Below are 21,906 nucleotides of genomic sequence, written 5' to 3' on the forward strand. Positions count from 1 at the left end.
AGGGTTGGGGCCAGAGCAAAGGCAGGAGCTCAGGGATTTCTGGACTCTCAAGGGCCCTTTTGCCTGGGCTAAATTCACTCTCCCTGCACATCAGAGCATCTGCCAGGGGGACAGTCCCCACCAGGGTGGACTAAAATATCCAGAGCAACATCCCATTGGGGCGGGGAGCGGAACGGTGGGAGATCAGCCCCAGGAAAATCCTGGAGGGGGGAAGGAATCCACAAGGGGGCAGGACCATGTCTGCAGACACCCCAGGGGCCAGCACTATCCATATTCCCAGTCCCCAGAAGAGTGGGCCCAGCAGCGACGGGGAAGTATCAAGGCAGAACTGGCCGCGCCAAGCATCAGTTGATCTCGGCAGCATTTAGGGCTATGCCTGGGAGCAGCCAGAGGGATGATCAAAACCATCAAGATTTTAAGCAGCTCCGTGGCTGGCAGCCAAAGGCAGCTCAAGAGCTGACGAAGGGCTCCACCGGGGATACCCATCCCTGCTTCCAGTCCATCTGCAGGGACGGCTCCGGCAGCCACACCCCAGCTGGCTCAGCAGTTTCCCCCCGCCCCACTGGTGGCTCACTGCCTCAGAGCACTGACCAGAACGAAGTAACACCACAGCAGGGCACCGGGATTCAGGGTGAGGCAGATGCTCTCAAACCTGAGCCACAGCTCCCCAGCTATCCAGCCCTAGGCCTCCGAATGCCTCCGCTCCCAGCAGCAGCCACAGGCAGGTTCCTCTTTCAGCTAAGCCCGGGTTTGCCTCTCACAGCGAGCTCCCCTTCACATCCATCCATCTCCCCTCAATCGCTTTTTAATTTTGTAATTACAGCTAAACACATTGCAATTATCCGGGACGCTGCACTGCCTCCGGCTGCAGGCAGCAGCACCAAGCTGCTGAGAAGCTTCCACATGGAGTCACCCTTGTCCCTGATACCCGGCGCAGACGGGGGCTAGGGGCTGCCCTGGCTGCTTCCCAGCCTCTGTGCTCAGGTCAGAGGTCCAGCATGGTCCCCAGGCCTTGACTCAGGCAGGGGGAGCTGTGCGGACACTGGCCCAGCCCCCTGGTTCAGTGAGTAATGAAGGATTTGGTCTCCACTGCCCACACGGTCACCCCGAACTGGAGCTCCCAGCTCAGCGGGCAGCATATCTGCAAACCCCCTTAGTGTCCAGGCCCCCAGACCTTGGGCTGGACCAACACAAGACACTTTTGCTGGGGTAGCATGGTTGTTAGGGGGCTGACTGGTGACATTTCTAACCCAGCAAGAGCCCCAGTGCAGGTGCAGTGAGACCCACCCAGAAGTGCTTTTACAAGGATCGCGTATTTTGCTCAGGGAACTGGTCCAAAAGCCCCGTTTTTGTTTTTTTTTTTGGCCAGTATAAACTGCATTTACACCAGGAGAACGTGCTGGTATAGCTACGCTGAAATAACTGGTTCAGCCACTCTTCCCTAGTACTGACCCGGCCTAAGTCTCTCACACCAGAAACAGCATTAAATGGCTCTTCAATCGTAACCCGCAGCCCCTGGTATCCCGTTCCCAACCTAGAGCTCCCTACTCTTGCACTCAGAGGAGGCTGGCAAAGAGCTTTGTTTATAATGCAGACACATTTCCACCATGCACAGAGCAGAGAGGGCCCCCAAGAAGACATGGTAATTATGACCTGAGCCTGTTGATTAGATCTAGCCTGATTAATCACACAGTTCTGCCATGCCAATGTCCTGGTGCCAGGGGCCTCAGGAGAACAGAGCTGCAAGGAGCGGGAGCAACTGCTCAAGATGCTCATTGTATCATTGCCCCAGGCTGGTTCACCATGTGCTCACGCCTGGAGAAGCCCTGATGTGTGGGGAGAGACTTTCCCCTGCACTGCACCTGCTGGGGGCTTGCTCAGCTCTGACGTGCCTCAGCCAGGAGCCCAGTACCACCAGGGGGGCCCCCAACCTGGCACTAAAGGGACCTTTTTACCCGATCACGGCCATAGCAGGAGCAGAGCATCTGGAAATGGCTGCTGAGCGGTTCTGCATCTGCCCAGGCTCCCCCGCAACCCCGTCTGTACCTTGGACAGTTCCCAGAGCTGTTCCAGGCCCACCCACTGTTCCATCCACAGCACAGGCCCATCAGCCAAGGAAGAAGAGAAGCCTGGGAGGCCCAGAGGAGAGAAGGTGCCACCAGCACTCAGTGCTACCTGGAATCCATGTGAGGCAGCTAACAGCTGGCGAGGGGATGTGAGATGAAGTTTGTCCCATCACAACCCCTCACTGGCCACAGCTCTGTGCGTGCTGAGACGCAGCATTATAGGGGGAAGCTGCATTCTTCGGAAGCACCAGTTAGCAGCTGGCAGAGCAGACTGATGCCAAGACAGATGGAGCAGGTGGCTGGAGACTGCTGGGAAGGCCCAATGTGCCATCAGCTTAGGCTGTTATTTAGTGTGTGTATTATAGTCGCCCTATCTGAGATCAGGGCCCTGCTATGCCAGGCGCTGCACAGACAGTGAGCAGCAGTCTCTGCCCCAAAGAGCTCACCCTCTGAAAAGACAGAGTGGGAGGGGAAACTGAGGCACCAGGAGGGGAAGGGACATGCTCAGGGTCACCCAGAAGATCAGCAGCAGAGCTGGGAATAGAACCCCGGGCTCTCGAACCCCAGGCCAGCAGCCCTAACCCCTAGGCCACACTGCCTCCACCCTTTCCGCATCTCCTCTCACATGTTCTGTCCTGCTAGCACCATGGAAACAACATCCCTGCCCCTAGGGTGCCACTTGCCCCCACTGGGTGAGGCCAGGGTCCCATCTTGAGGGTACTGGTATCATCTTTCAGTGCAGCCGGCTGGGAGGCTGAAGAGGCAGCTGCAGGTCCAGAGCTTTCCTAAGGGCCGAGCCCACCCTGACGAGGGTTCCCTGCAGCCCCACCCACAAGGACTTGGCCAGTTCAACCCTCCCTGTGCAGCCAGGTCTGGAGAGGACGCAGCCAGCGCTCCCCAGCCCCATCTGCTGCAGGGACACTGGATTCTTCTCCCCAAGCCGCAGCCTCCGTAGGGGGAGGTCACGCTCCTCCTGAGCATCTGGCCATGCAGGAGCCACTGGTCTGGGTGGATGGAGCAGTGTTCGGGGCCCCACTCAGGAGGAAGCTGCCCCACCACAGCAGACAGAACAGGACCAGCGGGGGCAGAGCCTGGGGCAGGGACCAATCAGAGCCAGGACAGCGATATCTCTCAGTCCCTGCTATGAGTCCAGATGGGGCATGACCCCAGCATACAGCAGGTCCCCCCACCTGCCCTGGGCCAGCCTGCAGGAGTCACCCAGGAGGGGCGCAGCGGGTATCTAAGCAGGGCCCTGGCCCAGCTGGGGATATTCCAGCTCCAGCAGCAGCTTTCTCCGAGTGCTGGGAGTGGAAGAGGGCAGGCTCAGGGTCCCATTTCCAGGAGTGCTTGGCAGGTGGGTCCTTCCAGAGGGCAGGTTGATGCCAGCTGGCCCATCCCAGTAATCCTGGCTTTGAGATGATGCTCTGAGGTGTGCCCCATTCTAGGTCAGCCCATGGGGAACAGCTCTCATCAGGCTGTCCCGTCAGCATGAAGGCTGAGGTACATCGTTGTGTCCCTGATACAAGTGCCACATGATTTCTCTCTCCTTCCCGGAAGAGGTGTCCCTAGGAGAAGGGCCAGGAGCCCCGAGTAGCTGACAGCCCCTCTGCACGTGGGGGCAGGGCTGGGTGACACCCCCAGAGGCTGCAGGCCATACCTTGTGCTTCCTTCATGCCTCCCCTCTGCTTGAATGTGGAGGGGTGCAGCCAATCCTCCCGCCAGGGACAGAGAATGGAAGTCTCCTCTCTCCTTGGCCCTGGTACCCCTCCCTGGGCTCTACAGTGAGATCACAGCGACTGCCCTAATCCAGACCATCCCAGTGCTCTGGACACCTCCAGTGCACCAGAGACAAGGGGCTAACAACTGCTGCCAAAGGTGGCAGCTGGATGGCCCTGGATGTCCCAGTAGGTGCAGCCGATTAAGATTCTGTGCCAGCCCCGGGACCTGTCAACTGTGGAAATTGCTCATTTCAGCTACTGAAGTACTCACGGGGCTCATTGGCACAAGAGACAGCCCTGACTAACACAGCCAGGGGAGTGCTCGGCCCTGGCACCGGCTGCCCTCGGATCAGCCCAGAGCTAGCACCCGAGAACTGTACAGCTCACCCGCTGACCAGGCTCATCAAGGGTGTGGTGACAACAGGGAAAGGGTGCGATCAGAAACAGCAGCCAGTGTCAGCCATTGTGCCCCAGCTAGGGCCAGGAAGGGCACACTCTCATGGATCGAGGCAGCCCTGCCTCACCTGGAGAACCCGAAATAGCTCTGCATGCCCAAGGCTCCCTCAAACCGCATCCCAGTGCCTCAGCGAAGGGCAGGGACACACAGCAGGGGGCTCAGAGGAGAGCATCCAACACTGGCTTGCACCTCACACTAGCGTCTGGGGGCATGGCAGTGGGGGCTCTAGTGGGCAGGGTGGCAGGGCTGCGGCAAGCCCATTCCCTGCCCATGCCCGAGAACAGCTGTGGCATGGAAATCAGGGCAGAGGGTGGCACTTTCTCTTCTCTGTCCAGGAACAAACCCTCCAGCATCCCCAGGACTCCAACCCCTCTGGGTCAGCAACTCTGCTGTGTCCTGCCCGCTCCCTTGCAAGCTAGCCCAGACTGCGCCCACTCTGCCCACATCCAGCCTCATGTGCCCTGAAGAGCCAAACAGGAATTCAGCTTCCTAACCCAAGCTTGACAATAGCAAGAAAGAGGTGCGGGCAGGCAACCAGCAGCATGGGCACCTGCTCCAGCCATCCCTGCTTGTGCAGAAACTTTCCCTGCCCACCCTAATCCACTCTGCATCAGCGATGGAACTGCAGGCTCCCAACTACCTGGGGGTCCTGTCCCTTCCCATGGGCTCACACTGGGGCACCTTCTGATCCCACAGTGCCCGGAGCACCAGCGAGCAGGAGACCCTTTCCTGTAGCCCAGCTGCTCTCCCACCTGCAGCTCCACTCACCTGAGGTACCTGAGTGGCTCGATCTGCTCCCCGCTCTGGGTGGACGGGCAGCTCATTTTCCCTGGCTCAGCACGGGGCAGGGGGTACAGCTGTCCCCTCTCTGCCTTGGCTCCCAGCAGCTGGAGCTCCCTGCACTGCTGCTGCTTCTCTGCTCCTCTTCTTTATGGCTTCGAGAGCAGAGCCACCTTCCAGGAGACCGAGCCAGTCATGAGACAGCAGCTGCTGCACGGAAGGAGGGCGATTGGTTGGAGGAACAAGCAAAATCTCCCTCGCCCAATGGGAAACGGGGAATTGGTTAACTCCTTCCAGCCCACATGGCCATCGAGCAGCTTCAACAAGTCCCGTGGCTGGGTTTGCTCCTTAGACGGCGAGTACCCCAGGTTGAGTCGTGCCCACCCGAGGGAACTGGGGCATCGCTCTGGGGTGGAATGAGCTGGCAGGTCTCAGTACTGTCCTGCTATCACAAATGGAACAGATTGTGACTGGGCAGAGGGGCCAGCCAAGCCGCTAGAATTGGGTTTCCCCATCCACAGAGAGGCATGAAGTGGCACCTGGAGGGAAGCCTGCAACACTGTGCTCCATTCCCAACTGGCCACAGAGCGTGGGGAGAGCCAGAGCGCTCAGCCCGGTGCTGGCTTCACCCCCATGAGCACCAGGGTGGGAGCTCGGCAGATTCCAAACTGCCCTGCACAGAGCAGTTCCCAGGGGCAAGGGAGCCCAGCCCTGCTCGCCCTTACACCAGCGTCACTCCTTCGGCTGCAGTGGAGTCACTCCTGATTGACACTCCAGCGTGAGGTACAGCAGCCGGCTCAAGGCCACAGGGGAGGTTCTGCCCTGGGACGGGGTACCCAGCACAGCCACGGCTGGCAATAAAATAAGGAGAGATTAGTGGGGTCAGTCAAACCCCTGAAGGAGCCTTCATCCCCCACCACTCAGACCGACTCGAGGTCTGGGCATGGTTTGCAGCGAAGAGACCAATAGCCATTTCCTCAGCTGAGTTCTAGCTCCCCAAGGCACCTGCAGAGCCAGCGAGAAGCCGCCTGGAAAGGGCCCTTGCTCAGCTGGTGAAAGCAGCCACCTCGTTACCACCACCCACAATGCACCCAGCCTGGTTCAACCCTCCATATCCCTTCCTGATCCACACAGCAACCCTGAAGCACTATGTCCCCCACAATCCAGCCGGGCAGCTAGCAGGGCCACTCACCGAGCTCCTTGTAAAACGCAGCTCCGAGCCGTCTTCCTTCCCTCTGCAGCTGTTCCCCAATGGCCTCGGAGGCCTGCAGCCCTGCTTGCGGGAGAGAGCAGCAGTGGACAGGATGGGCTTCCGGCTCTGCAGAGAAGACGGCTCCTTCCCCAGCAGATCCTTGGGAGCGGGAGGGGCCTTCCCCAAGTCCCTCCCCCCCAGAGGCAATGCGCCCTCGGGCCCAGCAAGATCTCTTCCACCTGCAATAAGCCTCCTCCAAAGCATGGGGTAGATCATTTAGAACTAGGCAAAGCCCCAGCTACTAGAGTCTAAGGAATCAGACTGCTCCCTGGGTAGGGGCGTAGATGGGGATTTGCTCCTGTAAAGGAAGGGGACCCCAATCGCCACAACACAGAGTAAGTTGCTAAGAAAAGTCTCTCCCCTACGGATGGGAGGTGATTTAACAAAGAGGACGCTGCTGCCTGGACAGCCAAGATCTGACAACCTCCCCGTCGCTGTGAGCAGTTACTGGAGCCTGGCCTGTACGCTGGCTCCTTGCATGGGGGGTGAGTTTCACCCAGCTCAGTCCAGTCCTGCAAACACTTGCACACGTGCTTCACTGTCAGACAGGCAAGCTGCACCAGAGCTATTGTTCCCATGCTTAAAGTTCAGGCCGTTAACCCATCCTCTCTGCACTTGAGCAAGGCTCTTCCCACAGCCCCCGCCCTGGACTCTGACAGAAGCAGGAGGGTGCAGCCACAGCATTCTGAGCATTCAGAATCAGCACAGCCATCAGCGAGGCTACGGGCAGAACACGGTCAGAAATCTTCCCTCTCGGTCCCTAAAATGGGGAGGGTGAAATTAAGCATGTGTATATAAGTGTTTGTAGGATCCAGGCTTCACTATGCGCTCAAAGGGCAAGCTTCAGTTACCACAGCGGAAAGGCAGCCTAGCATCAGCCGGGGACAGCACCTCCTGCTGGGAAGGGTCGATAAAACAGCAGTTCCCACTAGGAAAGAAGCCCAGGACAATACAGGTACTGAAAGAGCAACAAGGTGGGGAGGGGGGTCCTTAAAATAAATTTAAAATTGCCTGTTTTTCAAAATTCATTTTAACAAATCCCTATAATATTTTGGGGGGTGGGGGTGACTGTAGACAGCTGCTAAGGTATTGGCCCTAAGCACTGGGGTTCTGTAGGCAGCACTAACATGCATTTCTAAGTGGGTTAGGCTTTGAATGGCTCTTTCCAGGATTTGCATAGAACAAGCCCCCATTCTTAGCCCCCTCACAGTCCTTTAATAGCCCAACAATGGCCTGCACTACAATTCCTAGAAGCTAAAAGGCCGCACAAGCCTAGTTATTTCCCTCCATGCAGTTCTGCCTGCTGTTAAGGATAAGCGTAAATTCAGTCTGCCAGCTTGACTTTCTCCTGCACTCATTAGATTGTGGCCGTGTTGTTTCAAAGTGAGGCTTTAATCAGGCAGCTGGAGAGACGCGTGCATTTCATGGACCTGATCTTGGTTACATTTTAAAAATACTGGAGCGGAGTTTGAAGTGGGGTTTGTTTTATCTTTTCTTTTTTTAGAAGGATGGAGGTTTCCTCCTTCGTAAGTTCACCACCCCCTTCTTTCCGCTTAACTAATTGCCAACTTGTTCCCTTTGGTTCTGCAGATGGAGGGGAAAAATCCCAGGCTTGCACTGGGTGGGAGGGGGAACCCATCTTTTACATTACACACTCACATCTATGGTACAAGGCAGACTGCTCTCACAGTTAGGACCCTGGTCTGCAATTCAGGAAAGCTGAATTTCTCGCTCTGAATCAGACTTTTCAGGCGACTTTGGCCTACATCTCTCTGGCCCAGATCCTCGAAAGGTATTTAGGTACACAACGTCCATGCCTTTGAGAATCCGGGTCTCTGCACCTAGGCAAAATGAGGACAACACTTCTCCCCACCCCAACTCAGCATTTCTTTCTCGGATGTTTAAACTGCAAAGTCTTCCAGGCAGGAACGGTCTCTCACTCAGTCCTGCACCTAGCACATTGGGGTCTTGATCTCAGCTGGCACCTCGAGACACAACTATAACACAATACTTGGCACTTGCAGATATTAGCCAATTAGCTAATGAAAACACTCGAAGTAGCAGCCTTCCACACCTGCCTTCCATTGCTAGCCCAATTTTGCAGAGGAAAGACTGGACATACTTAGAGGGCTGTGCTGGAAAGCTCCCCTCACCCACGAAGAATTTCAAGTTGACATTTCAGGCAGGTTAGGCTCAGTTGAAAGGAACAAACATTGAAAGAAGCAGAGGGTTATAGGCCCTGATCTGTATAGAAACTATTCGACATTGGTGAGGCCTCATCTGGAGTACTGTGTCCAGTTTTGGGCCCCACACTACAAGAAGGATGTGGATAAATTGGAGAGAGTCCAGCGAAGGGCAACAAAAATGATTAGGGGTCTAGAACACATGACTTATGAGGAGAGGCTGAGGGAGCTGGGATTGTTTAGCCTGCAGAAGAGAAGAATGAGGGGGGATTTGATAGCTGCTTTCAACTACCTGAAAGGGGGTTCCAAAGAGGATGGCTCTAGACTGTTCTCAATGGTAGCAGATGACAGAACAAGGAGTAATGGTCTCAAGTTGCAATGGGAGAGGTTTAGATTGGATATTAGGAAAAACTTTTTCACTATGAGGGTGGTGAAACACTGGAATGCGTTACCTAGGGAGGTGGTAGAATCTCCTTCCTTAGAGGTTTTTAAGGTCAGGCTTGACAAAGCCCTGGCTGGGATGATTTAACTGGGAATTGGTCCTGCTTCGAGCAGGGGGCTGGACTAGATGACCTTCTGGGGTCCCTTCCAACCCTGATATTCTATGATTCTATGAAATTGGTGGGATTTTTTTTTCTTGAATGTCAACTAAAAGGGACACGGTGGGAGAGGGAATATCTTTTATTAGATCAGCTTCTGCTGGTGAAAGAGACAAGCTTTCAAGCTTACAGCAAGCACCTGGACCTGAAGACCTCTGTGGAGCTCAAAAGCTTGTCTCTTTCCCCAACAGAAGTTGGTCCGGTAAATAGACCACCTTCCCCACCTTGTCCCTCTCATATCTGCAACCAACACAGGAAACTACTAAGGACATGCAGTTTAGATACAGAATTTGCCCTGCAGCAGTTATAGCCCAAGCACCAGAGCAGGTGCTAGGGTGGGAGAGCCAGAAAGGGAAACCAACGAATCAACAGACAAGGACCAACATATTCAGAAGCGACTTAGGCACTCAGATTGAAGTCTCACTGAAGTCACTGTTTTAAGTCTGCCTACACTGAAGCCGGGCATGTGATTGGCAGCTCATGTATATGTACTCCTGAGAGCCATGCTCCAGCTCGCTCGCTCGAAAGAGCAGTGAGGAACAGGCAGCATGGGCTGCACAAATGGGGAGGGGTGTGTGTGTCAGGTGGGATTGTGCAGCCCACAGTGAAGCCCCACACCATTGTGTCCTCTCTGCTATTTTTAGTGAACTAGATAGATTAAAGCTAGCACCGGCATGTCTCCACTCGCTGCAGATCACGCCGCCAACTCCAGTGCAGACATACCCTTATTGGCATAGCTGTGTGGGTTAGGGTTGGGGGTAAAAAAGTCACCCCCCGTAACCATAGTTGTGCCAGCGGAAGCCCTCGTGTAGCTGCAGTTACGCTGGGAAGGAAGTCCGAGTGCCATTATGACGTTCTGGGGAACCGGGTTAAGCAAAAAGAACTCTTCGGCATGGTAAGAGCAGCTCCCCCAAGAGGAGGATGTCCTGGGATAGCTTAATGCAGTTCTAGTAAGCCAGGATGGCTCTCCTGGCAAACACTTTTCAGCACAGGCAGAGACTGACACGTTTGAAAATAGGATCTGGACGCCTAAGTGACCCAGACACTTTTTAAAGTTTTACCTCCAAAGCAGAATTGTTAACAAGGAAAACACCACTGGAAATTCCTCCCTGGTGCCATAATTGCAAGTGATGGTGGTAACATAGCTAAGGAGATTTAAAATACCTCTGTGTTTTTTAATGCCACCTGCCCTTTAACACCCCAGGGAAGGGGTTTTAATCCGTTTCTCAGGGTTGTGAAGAACACTGACAGGTGTAATAAGGTGGATACCAGGCTCCCCTCTATCACCCTGGGTACGTGAGAGGGGCCTGCCAGATCCTGTTTAATGAGTCCCTCCACGTCCACCTGGTGCTACACTGGCTTTTTCCCATTTTCTAAAATGCCTATTCATGTCTCCCCTTTGCTCCTATTTCACAGCATCTTAGCTGCCAGCTTGTATTGCTTAGCAACCACACAGCTGTGAGGGTGTGTGTGTGTGGGGAGGGGCAGGCAACCACTCCTTAGATAGAAGTCTTATAGTGCTTTGCCAAGTGGATCCTGGCCAAATCAAGGCACAAGCTGACCTTCTGACTGATGAAAGCATCTGCAGTTTAAGTAACCAATGCTGCTCCTATGATGCACCCTTGCACCCAGGGTTTCAATTCAGCCAGAGCTGTTCGGAGCAGAGCTCCAGTAAATATTTTCAAACCCCATGGAGTTTTTATAGCATGTTGGGAAGGAGCACGGGGGACTCCAGGAAATACTCTCTAAGAATTAAAGCCCAGCCTGTGCCAGCGTGCTGCTCTGGCTAGAGCCCTATTGATTCTCTGAGCACACCTGCCAAGTTTCTGCTCGGCAGACCACATCTGGCCCTGCTGCACAGAAAAGGCAGGCCCTGCTCGTCTCCCTCTGGTGGCGCAAGGCTGTAAGTGAACGCTCAGGGGACAAGCCCGCAAACACAATTCCTTGCCTCCTGTTTGCACAATGCACCCGGGAAGCAACAGCCAGCTCCTCCTCCAGCTCTGCAAAGCCGGAATGACTGCCTGCAGTCCTGCTGCAAAGATCCCCTCCCCATTTCCTGTCTCAGACTCTTGGGTAATGCTGCTCTGCCCTGTTCCTCGCCAGACATGGTAGAAGCAATGCCTGTGTATCTCTAAATGTAGGAATTTCTAGTGCAGGGTCCATCCTGCCCCCTATCCATCAGCACCGGCAACTTCAGAGGAAAGTGCTAGGCACCCTGCAGGGCTAATCTACCCCCAAGGAAAAGCTCTTCCTGATCCCCACTAGAGATTGGGGCTCATGTCCCACAGCAGGAGGGTTTCCAGCTCTTCCAAAGCTGTAGCTATTGGGATAAAAAGATCCCAAATTAATGTCCAATCAACGCTAATCTCTTGGTTTCCAGCTTGTAGCAGTGAGTTGCACAGTCTAGCACCAGTGTGTGAAAGTCTTCCCTTATCCGCTTTTTAAAGTTGCTTTCAAAAAGCTTCTAAAACCCCTTAAGAGAAGGTGCCATGGGGCAATGGAAGAATTGCTTAATTCAAAGAAATAGAGTCAGCTCCTCTCCAACCTGCCAGCAGGATCCAGACCCATCACAAAAGCTACACCCCAGTCCCATAGACAAGGGTACTTGGCATCAGCTACAAAGAGAATTGCTCATTTTGGGGCCTGCATGGACATCTGTCGAGATTATTCCTGCTAAATAAAATTGCCCCTTAAAGTGGCAGAGAGAGATTTCCAGTAGCACAGCCATTTTCATTTCCCCCTCCAGTAAAGCGGCTACGATTGGTCGCACTGAGCCTTAGGACAGACACGTGCTGGGTTTTTAAAGCATACGGAAGAAATGAACATAACTTGGGATTTGACCGATCCTTTCTGACACTAGAAATGTGACCTTCTCCCCTCTAGGAGCTGGGAAGACTGAGCTATTGAAACAAGCCCTGGGATCCCCATGGCTAGGGAGGGGTGTGTGTGTGGGCATGTGTCAATTCTCACATTCGCTCTCTTAATAAGCAAGATCAGGAGGCCTTGACTGCGGGGGGATGGGACCCCAATATGTTGACTGCTGCCCAGACCCTTAGTGAGAGACCATGGCCCCAAAGATACTGCATTCTAAATAGGCCAGCCTGGAAAAGGAAGAATTATCTGTACATTCTGGATGGGGAGGCAGACAGGGAACATAAGGACAGATTAGGGGGCAGATTTAGGAGCTAGCCACAGGGTCACTGGGAAAATGAATCCAGCTCTCCCGAGTCCCAGCCCAGTGGCTTAAACACACACCCATCATCCTTTCTCCACATCTCCTCTCCCCAAGAGATACATAATTGAAGGCAAAGGTAGCTAATGGGTCTGGACAGAGCTGGGAGCGTGGCACCAGGACAGCCTGTTAAAGCAGGAGGCTTCGTGCCAAGGATGAAGAGCCCAGGAAGAAGTGCAGACAGCTGTTTAGGAAATAAATGCACACACACATTTCCACCAGACTGTTTAATGTCACACACTTGGAACACATGGCCTTTGAGCATTGCATCTGACATAGATAATGCTACCAGTGCAATAATTGGAGGAACCAGCGGGCTGGGGAGAGTCCTGGCCAAGCTTCAGACATACCACTGCAAGCCAAACTTCTCGTTGTCCAGCTCACTCATAGGCCTGAGGTAATACAGCTCATCTGATGTCGGAGGAACCCAGCGGTCAGTGTGGAATACAGACTCCCCCACCTAGAGAGAAAGAGCTGGTTACTGCAGCTCCTACCAGTACTCCACAGCAGGATCCCTGCAGCCCTGTGCCCTCACCTAGACAATGCAGAGCAGCATCCGGGGGCCCGTGTCTGTGCAGTAGCACCTCGAGTTTCCAAATGAGGGCACATGAAGAGGCACGGACTTGCTGCCACTCAGTTTCATCTTGAGCACAAAGCAGAGCCTCCACTGCAGAGGGGAAGGGGGGACAGGAGGTGCAGCACCCATAAAACACCTCAAAGAACTCAAGTTACCACAAGATAGGTAAACTCTCCTTCTTGGAGTATATGTCCCTCTGGGGGCTCCACTGGAGGAGACTCCCAAGCAGTAACTCAATGCGGAGGCAAATCCAAGATGCTTCAGAGGACTGCATCATCCCTGGAAGCTGGTGAGATGGCATACTGCTTGGCAAAGATATGAGGGAAGACCAAGGTGGAGTCCTACAGATTTCTGTTACGGGAACGCTTTCAGTAGAGCTACAGTTGTGGACGGAGCTCTGCTGGGATGTGCTGTCACTCTAGGAGGGGACTGCATGCACCCTAGCAGATTCATAAGTTAAAATGCGACCCAGAACCCATTTTGACAGTCTTTGGGTAGAAATATGTTGCGCCTTCATCCTCTCTGAAAATGATACAAATAGCCTAGAAGAGGGCCGGAAAGTCTTAGTCCTGTCAAGATAGAAGGCAAGGACCCTTCTGGCATCTAGCACACGTAGGCTAGTCTCCTCTCTGGAGGCATGAGGCTTTGGGTAGAATACTGGTAGGCGGATCTCTTCATTAAAGTGGCTTTCTAAAGAGATCTTCAGAAAGAAGCAAGGATGGGGATGCAGTGTAGCCATATCTCTAGGGAAGGAAGTAAATGGTGGGTCTGCCTTGAGGGCTCCAAGCTCTCCCATTCATCTAGCTGACATAATGACAATGAGGAACCAAGTCTTGAGGGGCAGTGGGAGGAGAGAACAGGTGGTCATTGGTTCAATGGGGGGTTTCTTCTGGGCTCTGAGAACCAAATGAAGGTCCTAGTGTGGAGCCAGGTTTCCTACAAGGGGAAACAAGTTATCTAAGCTCTTGAGGAATCTGGCCCCATAGAGCGGTGGGGAAAAACTGAGGAGCCCTCAGTGGGTTCATGGAAGGCTGTGACAGCACTATGAGTGAGCTCAATGATAGACCCAGTCTCTTTAAATCCAACAGGTAGCCTAGGATCTTGGAGAGTGGAACCTCTGAGGTTTGAGAAGAGTGAAGAGAATACCAGAAATGAAAACGTTCCCACTTCTGAAGGTACGTTTTGGGGGTACTAGATTTCCTGCTCTAGATAGGAGAACCAACTGAACCTTATTCGCACAGGTTAGCTCCTGACTCGAGAACCACCCAGGGACTACGTTCTCAGGTTTAGGGAGAAGTCGGGAGGGATCAGGGTCCCAGAGTTCTGTGATCCTTCCTGATGTGAAGTCAGAAAGGCATTGCCACTGAGAGGTGGAGGAGGTTCAAGTACCAAAAATTGCCTTGGCCGGTGTGGCACTAGGAGGATAATTCTAGCTCGGATGTGGTTTGATTAGGGTTTTGAGAATTAGAGTTAGAGGTGGACAAGCATACAGTGTTATCAAGGTCACAGTGTTATCAGGGTATCTCCCAATGAGTTGTAGCTATAGCCTCCCTTGGAGCAGAAAAGATGACATTGCATTGTCTGGTCTGGCAGAGGTCTGTTTCTGGAATACCCCAGGTCTGGCAGATGCTATGGATGACAGAATCGTTGAGCTCCCATTTGTGGTCCTGATGGAAGTTCCTGCTCAGGGAGCCTTTCAGGTTACTGGAATACAGCTGCAGACAAAAATCTCATTGGTCTGATGGGAAATGTACCAGTTCCACAGCTTTAGCGACTCTGCGCACAAGGACTGTGATCTTGCTCCACCCAGTCAGTTGTTAGAATACACTGCTGTCCTGTTGTCCTGATTTATCCTGACTGAGTGGCCCTGTGTGGTGTAATGTGAAAGAAGTTTTGACAAGCATATCAAACTGCTATTGGCTCCAGAATGTTGATGTGAAGCATGACCTCTTGTGCAAACTACTTGTCCAGGGCTGGATCCCCTTGGAGGTGAACCCTACATCCCTAAAGAGAAGTGTCTGTTGTGAGGATCTTTGAGGGCGGGAGGTATGTGAGAATGGGGTTTCCACACTTCAGTGGGTTCTTCCACCACCTGAGAGAGTCCAGAACTTTTTGAGGTACTGTGATGCACTGAGGGCAAATGCAGACCGTAACTTCATCTGAAGGAATCCGAGGTCCAAAGGTGGAGGCCAACATGTGGCCCAAGAATTGTACTTGGTTTCTTGCAGTTCTTTGCAGGCTGTGTTGTATCACCAAGATTAGACAGGACAGAGTGGAGAATCTCTCTTTCAGGAGACAGCATGCCTAGAGCAGCTCTGCTTAAGTCTATTCTTTGAACTGGGCTCAATGTAGACTTCTTCTGATTGATAAGAAGGCCCAGAGACTGAAACAGGGCTAGTGCCAAATAGATTCTAGAATTGATCGACCCCTGAGGAGACAGGGTTGGGGAGAAATACTGCCTTACCTGGGGTTGAAGAGGACTTTGCTGTTGGGGAGGAGTTTTCCTCCATCTATGGGTCCTCCTGTTCTCGGTTGCTTCCCAGTGCTGAAGGAAAAGAAGATACTGAGAGGGTGGTGGGGGGGAGGAGGATCCTAAAGTGCTTGCGAGTGATGTGCTACTTGTAGGTATTGGGGTCTTTCTGGTTGGTACATCAGACATAGGTGCCAGTACTGAAGATTGGAGGTCTGACTGCAGTTCAGTCCAGGAGGATTGCAGTTGCAGGAGTCTGAGCTGTACGGGGGAACGCCAATGCTGAGGTGGTGAGCCCAGTAATGGAGAGGCTTGTTGACGAACTTCTCTGACTTCAGAGCTCTGGTGCAGGAAAATCAATGGTACCGGAGCGTGAATAAGAGCCCTGTGCGCATCTTGATGCCAAGAGGTGTCAGTTGGTACAAGGTAGATGGCTCCCTGTGCTGGCTATTCTCCACAGGCTGCTTCCTGTGCAGTACTGGTGTCTCAGAGCTGGCACCAGATGGAGCCTCAGCTGTACCCCTCGAGCAATGTGAGGACTCCTTAGAGTGGGATTTATAGGGTGACCTACTCCTCTTCCTAGTTTCCCTGGTTTCTTCTTAAAAGGTGCTGCTGAAGCTGCCAACAGCCACGGGAGCAGCCTGAGATATTGAGGCCAATGTACAGGCTGGTGAAGCAGATCTCACTGGAGCTAGTGAGCGCTTCATTAGGAGGAGTTTCAGTTTAGCCTCTATCCTTTCAAGACATGCCTTTAAATCCCATGCAGACCTTCCACTTTGATGGGACATCTCTGAGGCAGCGGAGGCAGCTCAAATGGCCATCACTTTGGGGAAAAGCTGCCTGGCAGGGCTTAAAACCTGGGGTCTTCCGCATAACCCAGAGAGGTACTAGACCAAAAACAGGCAGTGTTAAGACTAAAAAGAAATAAAATAACTAAACAAAGCAACGGATAAACTAAGAGAATAGCTAGGTTAAGAAATGTGGGAAGCTGAGAATTAGCAGACATGCAATGGCTCCATCTCGAGCCACAGGCAGTTGCAAGGGAACTGAGTGGCAGCGGCCCTGTGCCTTCTTATATACTGTTGTTTGGAGGCATGAGGCGCTGCTCTGCCCAGGTGCGGCCCAAAGACACTGCTCTGCGTTCTCTGGTGGAGAGCGCATGGGTGCACATGCATCCTACCGTGGAGCACTCATAGGGACACACACTTGAAGAAAAATTCCCTGCTGCTGACTGCACTGTAGCTGCTCCCGGGATAAATAGGACTTCAGTTTGAGCTCCCCAGATGAAACTTTAGCAGGTGTCTCAAACAGCAGTGACCATTGCAAGGCTGAGACCCTGCATGTTCTGCAAACATCCCCTCGGGGCATTAACATACCGCAATCGAGAAGCCCTTGATTTCCCCTGTAGGCTCACAGAACATGCCAGTCTCTCCCAGCACAGAACACTATTTTTCCTCTAATCACATTCACTCCTGTCCTATGTATCAGGGCTCGAATGCAACCCAGCATGACTAGAATAAAGTGTTGGTCCCACCCTGCTTAGTATCAGCTGTGCATGCTCTCATTCATACCCTCTCCTTAGGCGGCCACCTGGCATTAATGCCTTCCTTCATAATCGCATTATCTGAGCCTGCTGAGAAAACCAAAAGGTAGACTGAACCAGCCTCTTGAATTATTAATTTCTACCACTGGTTATAAGTGACCTTTGGGATACTCATTACAAGTCACCTCCTCATGCACTATTGCCAAAAACACTAATGATCTGGTGTCAGTAACTTCCACCAACTTTCCTCCCACCCCACCCTCTATCCCAAACTGTATGTTACTCCCCCTTGCCCTTTGCTACTAGCATTGCAAGGCACAAACCTTCCACCCAGGAACATCTTTCATGATTTTGGCCTCCTCCTCGAGATTCTCCCGTAAGAGCCGCAGTGTCCTTAAGCAGAAAGAAAAGCCTGTGTCTGGATCAGAAGTCATTGGGTGGCAGTCTCTTCCCTGCACCATGCAGAAGTCAGACTAGAGGATCTTTACTGACCCTGCTAGCCCTAAGTTTGTTTCAGAGGCGATCAGGTTGCCATGGGCCACGTTTTAAACAGTATACTATTCTGTTTGAAGTACCCACAAACACCCAGTGAAATTAGCACAGGTACCTGGGGGAGCCTTAACCAACTTCTCTACAGATGACAACAACCAGGTTCACCTTTCATAAGGCACAGAATCCTGGCACAGCAGGCCTCAAGCTACAAAGAGATACTGTTTTTGTGGTCAAAGATTTTGCTCCTGAAGCGGTTTCCACATGCGGTCTGCAGTACTTTCAGGCCTTGCAAAGCAATGGACCTGTCAACACCCTTTGGAGAGATGAAGTGGTGCCTTGTCTCTGTTAACAGGGGTTCCTTCAATGCAGGAAGGAACCTTGCAGGGCTCCAAAGGATTCACATGCAGGGACCCACCAGGGTACCAGCTGGCACAGGTCTTCAGTCTGCATCCAGAATGATATGGGCCTTACACAGACTGGGCTCTGCCCTGAAGAGCTTCCAGTATAAGAGACAAAACAGAACATTGCTGGTGTGGGGGAATGGATACAACATATAAGCAAAATTAACGAGCTCATGTTATGCACCAGCTTTGGCATTTCCAGTCAGGTCCCGTCAGCCTGCTCACTCGCTGCTACCCCAATCCCCTCAAACACATGCCATTCACGGCCAGTAGTTAGGGTCAGGTTATGGAAGGGGGACAAGAAGCTAGGCCATCCCCTTACATTCATCTGCTGAGTCCTCTGGGACGGAAGCTTCCCTCACAGCTCATCAAATCAGAAGCTCCAGTCCCATCATGCAGTGTGAGGCAGAGCTAGTCCTGCATGGTTCTCTGGGTGCAAAAAAAGGACAGCATTGCCCTATGCAGGGGCATGGAGCCTGCAGCCCCTACAAATACCGGGACATCAGCAACAGCACAGTAAACCGCTGTTCAAGATATTAAGGTATACCTGGGTCTTTATACAATAGCTAGTAGGGGTATGACAGTGGTACAGCAACCATGACAAGGGCCCAGCAAGTGCAAAATATTACCCCTCCTTAGGGAAGACTGTTAGTCACCACAAGGCCCTCCCCAAAGCAAAGGCTGAGCAAGGCAGGTAAATGTGGTGGCATGTAGAGTCGGGTACCCTGAATCTAAATGATCAGCTTCAGGGTGGGGATGAACTTACCTTCGATCAGACTCTGCTTGCAGAAGGGGAAACAAAGCGATACGGGTTTCCAGATCCTCAATTTGCAGGCGCCTGGTACCAAAGATAAGGTTTGAAGAGTGGATTTCTTATCTGAGAATCCAAAGGACCATTTCTGTATCTTCATTTCAAAAACGCCTGTACTAAGAACACTAGACTACCACGCCACTCAGTTGTCACACACACATCAGCCAGAATTCCCAGCCTTCTGCAATACATCCTCACACTACACAAAGACAGGAGACCAGTCAGCCTGCGGATGCTCGCCCCTTTCTCCAGTCAGGCCACATTGTATAGCATACGGGGGAAGAACACAAAGATGCCCAACAGACATTTACCTTCTCTCTCTGTTCCACTTGACCAGGTTGTAGTAACCCAGGAGCAGGCTGCCAATGCCAATGGCAAACAAGCTATAACCTACCAGAAGAAAGAGGGAAATTCACTGGGCTGTCCTGGGTCAGAGCTTCCCTTTAGCCTCTCACCCCCTGCAAGCAGAGCCCCTCAAATGGCAGTACCTCATAAAAAGTTGTGGTAACTGCCTCGAAACGGGGGGGGGGGGGCGGGCATGACGATGGGGGCAAGGGCAGTAACAGCCCGGGGGGGTCGACATGGGGCGGGAGAGGAGCAAGACAGTAAGAGCCTGGAAGTGGAGGGAGACTGGGAGAGGTGCAGTAACAGCTCCAGGGGATGGAGATTGGGGGTGAGGGGCGGTAACACCCCCGGGGGGGGGAAATGGAGGGGAGGGGCGGTAACAGCCCGGGAAGGATGAGGGGGATGGAGATTGGGGGGAGAGGCGGTAACAGCCCCGGGGGGGGGGGGGAAGGAGAGGCAGACTACGGGGGGAGGGGCGGTAACAGCCCGGGAAGGATGAGGGGGATGGAGATTGGGGGGAGAGGCGGTAACAGCCCCGGGGGGGGAGAAGGAGAGGGAGACTGCGGGGGGAGGGGCGGTAACAGCCCCGGGGGGGGGAAGGGGAGGGAGACTGCGGGGGGAGGGGCGGTAACAGCCCCGGGGGGGGGAAGGGGAGGGAGACTGCGGGGGGAGGGGCGGTAACAGCCCCGGGGGGAGAAGGGGAGGGAGACTGGGGGGGAGGGGCGGTAACAGCCCCGGGGGGGGGAAGGGGAGGGAGACTGGGGGGGAGGGGCGGTAACAGCCCCGGGGGGGGGAAGGGGAGGGAGACTGGGGGGGAGGGGCGGTAACAGCCCCGGGGGGGGGAAGGGGAGGGAGACTGGGGGGGAGGGGCGGTAACAGCCCCGGGGGGGGAAGGGGAGGGAGACTGGGGGGGAGGGGCGGTAACAGCCCCAGGGGGGGGAAGGGGAGGGAGACTGCGGGGGGAGGGGCGGTAACAGCCCCGGGGGGGGAAGGGGAGGGAGACTGGGGGGGAGGGGCGGTAACAGCCCCGGGGGGGGGAAGGGGAGGGAGACTGCGGGGGGAGGGGCGGTAACAGCCCCGGGGGGGGAAGGGGAGGGAGACTGGGGGGGAGGGGCGGTAACAGCCCCGGGGGAGGAAGGGGAGGGAGACTGGGGGGGAGGGGCGGTAACAGCCCCGGGGGAGGAAGGGGAGGGAGACTGGGGGGGAGGGGCGGTAACAGCCCCGGGGGGGGGAGGGGAGGGAGACTGGGGGGGAGGGGCGGTAACAGCCCCGGGGGGGGAAGGGGAGGGAGACTGGGGGGGAGGGGCGGTAACAGCCCCGGGGGGGGAAGGGGAGGGAGACTGGGGGGGAGGGGCGGTAACAGCCCCGGGGGGGGAAGGGGAGGGAGACTGGGGGGGAGGGGCGGTAACAGCCCCGGGGGGGGAAGGGGAGGGAGACTGGGGGGGGAGGGGCGGTAACAGCCCCGGGGGGAAGGGGAGGGAGACTGCGGGGGGAGGGGCGGTAACAGCCCCGGGGGGGGGAAGGGGAGGGAGACTGGGGGGGAGGGGCGGTAACAGCCCCGGGGGGAAGGGGGGCTCCACCCCCCGCACTGACCCGAGAGCCCCCGGCGGGGCAGGTGCCGCTTGTAGTCGATGGGCCCGTAGCCCCCCGGGGGGGGCATGTCCTGCTTCACCTTCACCGCCGCCATCCTCGCCGCCCCCCCCCCCGCGCGCAGGCGCACGTCACTGCCGGCTCGTTACCACGCTCACCCGGAAGTGACGACGAGACGCTGCGCTGCCGCCATATTGGAAACGTGCTGTCTCGTCACGTGACCGCAGCGTCGGGCTCCTCCGCCTGAAAGGGCCTGCGGCGCTGCCGGCCTCGCGCCTTCCGCACCCCCACGAGCCACGGGCAGTTCGAGACCCGCCTTCCCCGCCCCGCCCCGGCCGAGGCTGCTGCGTTGGCCACAAACAACAACAGCAGGAGCCCGGGAGAGAACCCAGGAGTCCGGCCCCGCCCCCGCTCCTACCACTGGGCCTCGCTCCCCTCCCACAGCCAGGGAGAGAACCCAGGAGTCCGGCCCCTCCCCCGCTCTAACCACTAGGCCCCGCTCCCCTCCCAGAGCCAGGGAGAGAACCCAGGAGTCCGGCCCTGCCCCCGCTCTAACCACTAGTCCCTGCTCCCCTCCCACAGCCAGGGAGAGAACCCAGGAGTCCGGCCCCCCTGCTCTAACCACTAGGCCCCGCTCCCCTCCCACAGCCAGGGAGAGAACCCAGGAGTCCGGCCCCCCTGCTCTAACCACTAGGCCCCGCTCCCCTCCCACAGCCAGGGAGAGAACCCAGGAGTCCGGCCCCCCTGCTCTAACCACTAGGCCCCGCTCCCCTCCCACAGCCAGGGAGAGAACCCAGGAGTCCAGCCCCTCCCCCGCTCTAACCACTAGGCCCCGCTCCCCTCCCAGAGCCAGGGAGAGAACCCAGGAGTCCAGCCCCTCCCCCGCTCTAACCACTAGGCCCCGCTCCCCTCCCACAGCCAGGGAGAGAACCCAGGAGTCCGGCCCCCCTGCTCTAACCACTAGACCCCGCTCCCCTCCCACAGCCAGGGAGAGAACCCAGGAGTCCAGCCCCTCCCCCGCTCTAACCACTAGGCCCCGCTCCCCTCCCAGAGCCAGGGAGAGAACCCAGGAGTCCAGCCCCTCCCCCGCTCTAACCACTAGGCCCCGCTCCCCTCCCACAGCCAGGGAGAGAACCCAGGAGTCCGGCCCCCCCACTCTAACCACTAGTCCCTGCTCCCCTCCCACAACCAGGGAGAGAACCCAGAAGTCCGGCCTGCCCCTGCTCCCACCACTAGACCCCGCTCCCCTCCCAGAGCCAGGGAGAGAACCCAGGAGTCCGGCCCTGCCCCCGCTCCCACCACTAGGCCCCGCTCCCCTCCCACAGCCAAGGAGAGAGCACAGGAGTCTGGCCCCCCTGCTCTAACCACTAGACCCCGCTCCCCTCCCACA

The 21,906-nt window shown here is 55.3% G+C and overlaps 1 protein-coding gene across 4 annotated transcripts in view; it reads right to left on the reverse strand.

Annotated features, from left to right (window-relative positions):
- The window catches only part of LOC140903134 (NADH dehydrogenase [ubiquinone] 1 alpha subcomplex subunit 13-like), a 57,510-nt gene extending 36,839 nt beyond the window's left edge, over positions 1-20,671 (reverse strand). The window contains exons 1-5 of one of the 4 annotated variants that reach the window (XM_073323971.1): positions 20,520-20,651; positions 18,893-18,971; positions 18,537-18,608; positions 17,201-17,270; positions 12,500-12,747 (exon numbers count right to left, since the gene is read on the reverse strand). In XM_073323971.1, coding sequence (XP_073180072.1) covers positions 12,628-12,747; positions 17,201-17,270; positions 18,537-18,608; positions 18,893-18,971; positions 20,520-20,613 — 435 coding nt within the window. In that variant the 5' untranslated portion in view covers positions 20,614-20,651 and the 3' untranslated portion in view covers positions 12,500-12,627. Of the gene's footprint in view, positions 1-5,009; positions 5,274-12,499; positions 12,748-17,200; positions 17,271-18,536; positions 18,609-18,892; positions 18,972-20,519 lie in introns of those variants that run through there. The other 3 variants (XM_073323968.1, XM_073323970.1, XM_073323969.1) reach the window with 3 other exon arrangements.
- Positions 20,672-21,906: the final 1,235 nt, after the last annotated feature.

The sequence above is a fragment of the Lepidochelys kempii genome, chromosome 25 (assembly GCF_965140265.1).
Source record: "Lepidochelys kempii isolate rLepKem1 chromosome 25, rLepKem1.hap2, whole genome shotgun sequence".
Classification (NCBI taxonomy): domain Eukaryota; kingdom Metazoa; phylum Chordata; order Testudines; family Cheloniidae; genus Lepidochelys; species Lepidochelys kempii.